The sequence below is a fragment of the Euprymna scolopes genome, chromosome 12 (assembly GCF_053919585.1).
Source record: "Euprymna scolopes isolate OS-2025 chromosome 12, ASM5391958v1, whole genome shotgun sequence".
Lineage (NCBI taxonomy): Eukaryota > Metazoa > Mollusca > Cephalopoda > Sepiida > Sepiolidae > Euprymna > Euprymna scolopes.
The window spans coordinates 152726729-152734840 of NC_136493.1; the positions used below are offsets into that span (position 1 = coordinate 152726729).

The window sequence follows — 8112 nt, forward strand, 5'->3', positions numbered from 1 at the left end:
AAGAAAATTTTGCTTCAGAATATTTACTATAAGACTATCAACTGGTGACGGAGCTGAATGCCAGGTTTAGTTGAAATCTGTTCAATAGTTTCTCAGCCAATAAATAACAAAGAAAATGTAATAAAAACTGCAAAAAATACCTCAATACTGTCTTTATTGAAAATGTTTTCCAGGGGCGATTTTTTTTCCATGAAGGATTGACCCATATAAAGGTCATCATCGTCATTGGATGGATCAATCATATTTTGAGCGTGTGACTGAAAAAGAAGACTTAATTTTAAAACAAAGAAAAAGGAAAGAAACAGACAAAAGGCATAAGAACATAAAAAACAGGGTCATATTTCAAACTTAAGCGTTACAAACGGAAATGTTATTTCAGACTTGAGTATGATGGAATAAAATGTTTTTTTTAAAACTTAGGCATGACAGACCAACAAAAATACGATTTAAAATTAAAACATAAAAAAACAATTGAAATGTTAATTCAAACCAACTTGATAGAGTAACAAAAAATTTTTCAAACTTAGATCAACAAAATATGTTAAACTGAAGTATGACAAATTTTACTAGAAATTAAACTGTCTCAAAAAAATAATATATATATATATATATATATATATATATATATATATATAGTGGCCTGCCAACAGAAGCTGCAAAATTAAAGCTGGCCTGCTAGGACACTATATACATAAATGTAGGCAAATGTGGGCATGATTTATTGGTTTGAAAATATAGGTTCTTTTTTACCAATTATCATAAAATTTTAACCATAGAATAGTATTATAATATTCAAAAAAGCCTGCAAATTTTCATGTAGTTTCATTCCATAGAATCAAATATATATATATATATATATATATATATATATATATATATATATATATATATATATATATATATATATGAGCTGTGAAACAGCGAAACAGTACTGTATGTGGATGACTATAGTGCTCCTCACCTTGAGTTGAGCATATTGAGAAGTGAAAAACGAATTACCATTAGCATATAAGCGACGCTCTTTGTGTAAACAAATCGAGCGGAGGTATTTCGGACGATATCAAAACATCGTTAAACTCACTACTCGTTCAAGCAGCCGCCAATAGCGTAATGGTTAGAAGCCTTGACTGCCGTATAAACGGTCGGGTTTCAATCCTGGCTTGAGGTAGTTGCCTGTCTAGCCGCACTGATGAGCTGTGAAACAGCGAAACAGTACTGTATGTGGATGACTATATATATATATATATATATATATATATATATATATATATATAAATTAAAATAAGTTTACCAAGGTAATCAAAATGGTAAACTTAAAATATATTATAAATATTAAAGAGTTAATATTTACAAGTAATCTCATATCCATTCATGTGAAATCTTTTTATCATTTTTCTTTTACCTCCTACTCCCCTTACCTCACCCTTTTTTTAACCAAGTAAGATCTGTGACTTACTGTAGTTTCACTAAATACTTTTACATGCAAAATCCGATCCCGCATTTTGCTAATTCCTGCCCTCTGATGAGAAGGAGAGTATTTCTTCGAAACTCCGTGGATTAGGGACTATCCACTTATCTTGTGCTTCCTTTTTTTTAAAATTAAATATGTTTTTAACTCTTTTTCAAGATGTCTTTTAACATGTTTTATTAATCATTTGTTCATATATATATATATATATATATATATACCACTTTTTTGGGGGCGATTTTATAAGTTCGAAATCTCAACGACTATTGACCATAATTTAACAAATGAAGGTTCGTTGGAAAGCTAATGACCTGAATTGTGAAGTAGGCTATGTGACATTCACCCTTAAGGTCGCACGTTATTGTTTAAACAAGTGAGAGATCACTTTTCTATATTAATAAAATGTAAAATGAGCACCCACTTTATGACCACCTTGGCTATTAAGTAGGTGTTTATTTAATTTAAAATTAATATAGAAGAGTGATCTCCCACTTTTTAAAATTATAATTTATTCATATCATTAAAATTACTTGTTTCCTGGGATTTTAACTGTTGCTTTCATTTTCAGCACCTCGAAAATCTATAATGGTAATATTTTAAAGGATTTTTTGTGGGTGGAAAGATACTGCACCTTTACCAAGATACTAAACACTATGCCACGGGTCCTTGTGCAGTGGCTAGAATACTTGGAAAAATCAATTGTAAAAAGTGATATTCTTCTGAAGGTTCAATCCTCAAACATTCCCGAGTTCGACAAGATACACCTGAAGAAGGTTGGAGGTTACATCAGCCGAAACGTTTGAAAATCACACTCAAAATGAGAACAGTAGTCCGATGAGTCCAAATATTATGAATAACCAATCCTTATCTCAAAAATTCAGAAACGTCATAAATGTACATATTTAGATATATACATATGCCTTTTATCATCCTTTTATCTCCCCTGGACGAGTACATTGTTGTCCATCATCTGAGGAAACCATGTGGTCATTGATGGAACAATCCTTCTGCGACCGGGACACACATCCTTTATGTTGCATTCCTTAATAGATATATGGAGTGTGAGTTATTGATTTTTTGTCATAATACCAATACTGAACTGAATTGTACATTTTCCATATAGATTCTTGACCAAGTCAACATTTGTTGTGCATGGATTAAGAACTGCAGTAACAGGTACAATGCCGCATCTATACTCTTAACACAAATTTTATAAGTGCAGGTTGCATTAGGTAAGGCAGTCAAAGCTATTTTGTCATTTTTTTGGCATGTCAATTTACCGTCTCCAAAACTGAGCACAAAACAATCCACTTGATGATGCGATTCCCATTTTCTGAAGGTGCACTAAAATCGTACATTTGCACCCCATATCCATTCCAAACTCAGCAAATATTTCTCCACAAAACGTTGTGCAATTGTCTGTAAGCAGCTCAATTGGAAACCCTTGTTCACAAAACACTATTTCCAACTGCTCAATGATGCTAGCAGAATCCTAGCGAGGCAATAGATTCTAAAGGGCCTCAGTCTATCAATATCAGCTGGTATAGCTGATTTCCAAAATGAATTATATCCATTGAAATCCTGCTCCAGTTTCTGTGATGTCAAGCCTGTCAATGCACTGAGGCTGGATCAGTGGATGTCCTGTATTTGAGGAAGATTCTATCCTTCAACTGCAAAACACACAAGTTCTCTAGGTTTTGTCAATATATGAACTTCATGCAGCCATCGCTGTGGTACCTTCGTAAGCCGATTAGCTCAGTTATTAGTAAATTTGACATCAATCTGCAGCTCATTTTCAGAGTGTTGTAAACTGTTGTCTGATCAACATTTCAGATGCTGCTTTGGTGTGCACTTGTCTGTCTAAACAAGATATCAGCTGCTTAGCTATGCACACATGCAGAGTCTGTGAATGAATCATTTTCACCTTCCATTGCAATGTAAGGTGAACAGCATTGAGTTCAGCCAAGTTGATGTTTTTCTCTTCCCGTACCGATCAGAGCCAACTTGCATCTTCTGTCATGGAGTCATTACTCTCTAAAACCACATCGGTAGCAAAGGAACTTGCATCTATCCACACTGTTACCTTTTGTCCACTGATACACCTTTCACTGCAATCAGAACAGTAGCAAGTCATTCATTTCATCATCCCATTCAGTAGTCAGTACGTTTACCCTTCATTTCACAAATGCTGTGACGACATGTAACCAACCATATAACAAATGCTGTGATGACATGTAACCAACCATATAACAAATGCTGTGATGACATGTAACCAACCACATAACCAGGAAATGACTGGTCAGCTTCCTGCAGACTAACAAAACAATTTGGCAAGTAAGTTTATCGATGACTAGCAGCAGTTCACTTCCACCAGCAAAGTATTCCTTCGTTCTACTAGCAACCCTAACACGCACGTACCTGTTCTCAGCTGTTCTGGGACTTTAGTGTTCAGACCAAGCTGCTCTAAGTGTTCTTTGACACAGTCTACTGAAAACACTCTCATTCACAAAAATATTGTTGATATAAGAGGTAGCTGCATTGATGATCTCATCCTGGTTTCGAACAGCAGTAAGAATATATATAGTAAATATCAAAAGCGAGACAATATCTTTTTCCCTTAATCTCCGCTGTTCGAAACAGCTAAAGGAACTTGGCGATATGTACTTGCAGATTGACCCAGCAAAGATCTAGCCCGGCATATGTTGGGCATTAATGTCATCATTCTTAATTTTTATATGCAAATGTCCGCATTGGTTGTAGATGAGTCAACATACTTGTTTAACTCCCGATAATCCATAACAGGACAAACCTTTTGTTTATTTTCCTGCAGAATAGCCATGAGAGAAATTAGACTTCGTAGTGAGGAAGGGATCTGAGCTTTTCTTCTGGATATGGAAGCAGTTAGCCATTTTTATCCACATCTGTAATTCCCAATAATATGCCTGTCAGATTTGTGCAAGGACTGGATACTCTGCAAATCTGTTTCTCAATGTAATTGGAAGTTGATTACCAACCTATTTTCAGTCATCTTGTTGTAGTCTGTATTGAAGTCTGTATTGAAAGCAGACATGTTTATGGTGAAGGCAGCACAACTTGGTTGATCACAGTGTGGAAACATCACTTCTCCAGCACCAGTTACAACCACATCTTCCAACTGCTTGATTGCATCCAGTGCAACAAGTCAAATCCTAGTAGGTCTCTATATCTGCAACCAGAACTGCCATGGTCATGGCGAGCTTTTACTACTGCAGTTCCATAGCACTTAAGTGCACCTCCATCTGTCGTGAGTATTCTAGTTGCTTTCCTTGTTTATAACCGACAGCACAACTTGTGTACCAGTGTATGCGTACATCGTGTGTCCAGAGATTTACATAGTATTCCATTGATGCGAACAGTCATGACTGGTAATGCGACATTTACAAGAGTTTGGGGGATAAGATTGGCGTTAAGTTCTTGTCTCCTTGCTCCTTGCTATTTCCTGAACAACATTGAGCAATGTGTCCTCGTTATTGTCATCGATAACATGTCTTCTAAATGTCTTGCATCTCAGGAGACAATTGCTTGCCATATGATTGGGTCCATCACAGTTGTAACATCTCAGTAGTGCATCAGTATGCACTGTGTGCACTGTGACACCTGCGCAGCTACTGCAGCATACTCTGTAATTCCAATGCAGTTCTTTATGATGGCTTCAGCTCATGCCAGCACACATAGCAAATCTAGGTCCTCCATTTGAGAAGACACTCATAAGAGCTCTTCCGCATGTTCAGGAAATCCAACAATAAATGGACACCACAAGCACCAACCTGTCATGCTGCCAAACACAAATTGCAAATCTGCATGCGACCAATTGCTTCCATATGATGAAGAGTTTCAAAGCAAAGACTCTTTACACAATTGAAATCCGTGCGTTTCTCTTCACTCAATTATTGATACACAGCATACGTGCCGCCAGACAAACGTATTGGGATGATGCACTGATATGCTTTACTCTACTCAATCCATATATCAGTTCCACCTTCTTTAACCATTTCACTATCAACTGCCCAGAGTCACTGTCATCAAACAGGTATAAGCTTTGGGCCAAAGGGCATAACACCAAAATAGCTTGTTATGAAAAAAAGAACAATCAAAGTGCTTGAACTTCTTTCCAACTCCACAATTCAATTCACTGCACCAACTCCTCATAACATAATTCAACATACCAACTCCTCATAACATAATTCAACATACCAACGCCTCATAACATAATTCAACATACCAACTCCTCATAACATAATTCAACATACCAACTCCTCATAACATAATTCAACATACCAACGCCTCATAACATGATTCAACATACCAACTCCTCATAACGCAATTCAACATACCAACTCCTCATAACGCAATTCAACATACCAACTCCTCATAACATAATTCAACATACCAACGCCTCATAACATGATTCAACATACCAACTCCTCATAACGCAATCCAACATACCAACTCCTCATAACATAATTCAACATACCAACTCCTCATAATGCAATTCATTGCACGTGCTACGAGCAATCTACTATACAACTACCCAATGACTCAAGAGCCATCCCCATATTGCACCTGGGTGAGCACATTCTTGTATCTCAACGGGTGTCCAGGGAGAACATGCATGCACCGTTGTCGGGTACTTTTACGCATGCCAATCACATTACCTTGTCATTTGTGTACATATTTTTAAGGGTAATGAGATTTGACCCACTGTTTAGGCTGATTTGATCAATTTGAATTATTGTTTCTATTACGATTAAATTACATTAGTAAACATCTTTCACTTATTCAAAAGTTTTTTTTAGTCATAGTTTCTGATCCAACAGTATATAAGACAGCAAATTTTCTAATTTTTAACAAATTTGAATGCTGCAATTGTTTATGTTTTTTTGACAAGGTGTATGCGTCAACCTAAACAAATTTGAAATATGAAAACAAAATTTTGGTTTTGGATACCTTGAATAATGTTTACCAGTGTATAATGTACGAAACATAGTTTTCAAAATACCTACTTTGAAAATGGATTCTCTACATTTAGTTAGATAACTACAAGGAAAATTTTTTGAACATTAATTTTGAGAAAATCAAAAGAAAAACGGAATAATTAATAATAATATTGTAATAAAACTATCGTAATAAAAATGTCGTAATAAAAATATTGTAATAAAAATATTGTAATAAAAATATCATAATAATAATATTGTAACAAAAATATTGTAATAATAATATTGTAATAAAAATATCGTAATAAAAATATTGTAACAATAATATCGTAATAAAAATATTGTAATAATAATATTGTAATAAAAATATCGTAATAATATTGTTATAAAAATATTGTAATAAAAATATTGTAATAAAAATATCATAATAAAAATATCGTCATAATAATATCATAATAATAATATCATAATAATAATATCGCAATAAAAATATTGTAATAAAAATATCGTAATAAAAATTTTGTAATAAAAATATTGTAATAATGGTGTGGAGAACCACAACAGTAAACGCCAACGTTTGGCATGTGCCTCTTTAGAGAAGCACTAGCATTTGAACCTGAAACCTGTCTAATAGGAAAAAAAAAATAATTGCAAATTTAGACGATACCATGGTCTGAAGTAGCAGTATAAAAAGACAATTTTTTTCTGTTTACATGAATTTGCTGTCGACTGGGAAGAGGACGAAAATAGAATTACGACAGCGGCGACGAGGGAGAAGAAATAAAATGCTGATTGTCAAGAAGAATTCCAAATCCAACCATTTTTTTCCTGCTTTCACTGCTTTGAGAAGCTAACGTTTCATCGTGAAAGAAATACGAACACAATTTCGACATCATTTGCTCTCAACTTTATGTGACTAAAACAATTTGCAGAGAAAAATTATAAACAATCTTACACTTACCTCATTTGGTGGAGCAACATAAAGAAAGGCTTTGCTAGCACAAAGTTTGTGAAAGATAAATTCAATATCGTGCAACTTTCTTGAAATTGCTTCTTCAATAAATTTGTTCAGAATTGCCCAATCTTTAATGGTTAATCGAATCTAAAAAAATCAAAAGAATGGATAATAAAAGAAAAAAGTTAGATATATAGTTCTGTATAAAGTATGTGTATATGTTTATATATTTGTATGTATAGGATTCACTCCTTAACTAATTAACTGATCATTATGAATTTTGGAAAACAGTTGCTTGGTATAAGAGATTATAGAATGGGATATATTTAGTTTTATGCAAAAAGATGTAAAATGTGGTGAAACCGTTTTATGAAAATTTAGATACCTCCAATTTTTGTTAAATTTTGATAAGTATTAATAAATATTAAAATTTTCATTTCTTTAAAATATTTTAAAGGATTTTTTGGATCATAACATAAGCAAAACTTGGTCAAAAATTTCAAATATATAGAATGGCACAGTATTATGTAGCGAGTGTGTAAAGATAGTTGGGTCTATATATATGTAAGGCGTTTATAATAACGTGAGTATACAATGAGTTTCTTTATGTCATCTAGTGTTTCATAATGTTCTTTGTAGATGTGTGTATAAGTGCGTACAAATAAACATTACAAATATAGATATAGTTTCAACATTTTATAAATAAGCAGTTCCTC

General features: G+C 33.8%; 1 protein-coding gene across 1 annotated transcript in view; it reads right to left on the bottom strand.

The window, feature by feature from the left end:
• Positions 1-8112, bottom strand: part of LOC145291561 (snRNA-activating protein complex subunit 1-like) — a 46157-nt gene that overhangs the window by 21024 nt on the left and 17021 nt on the right. Inside the window, exons 3-4 of the mRNA XM_080137624.1 lie at positions 7403-7543; positions 141-257 (exon numbers count right to left, since the gene is read on the bottom strand). Coding sequence (XP_079993750.1) covers positions 141-257; positions 7403-7543 — 258 coding nt within the window. The remainder of the gene's footprint in view (positions 1-140; positions 258-7402; positions 7544-8112) is intronic.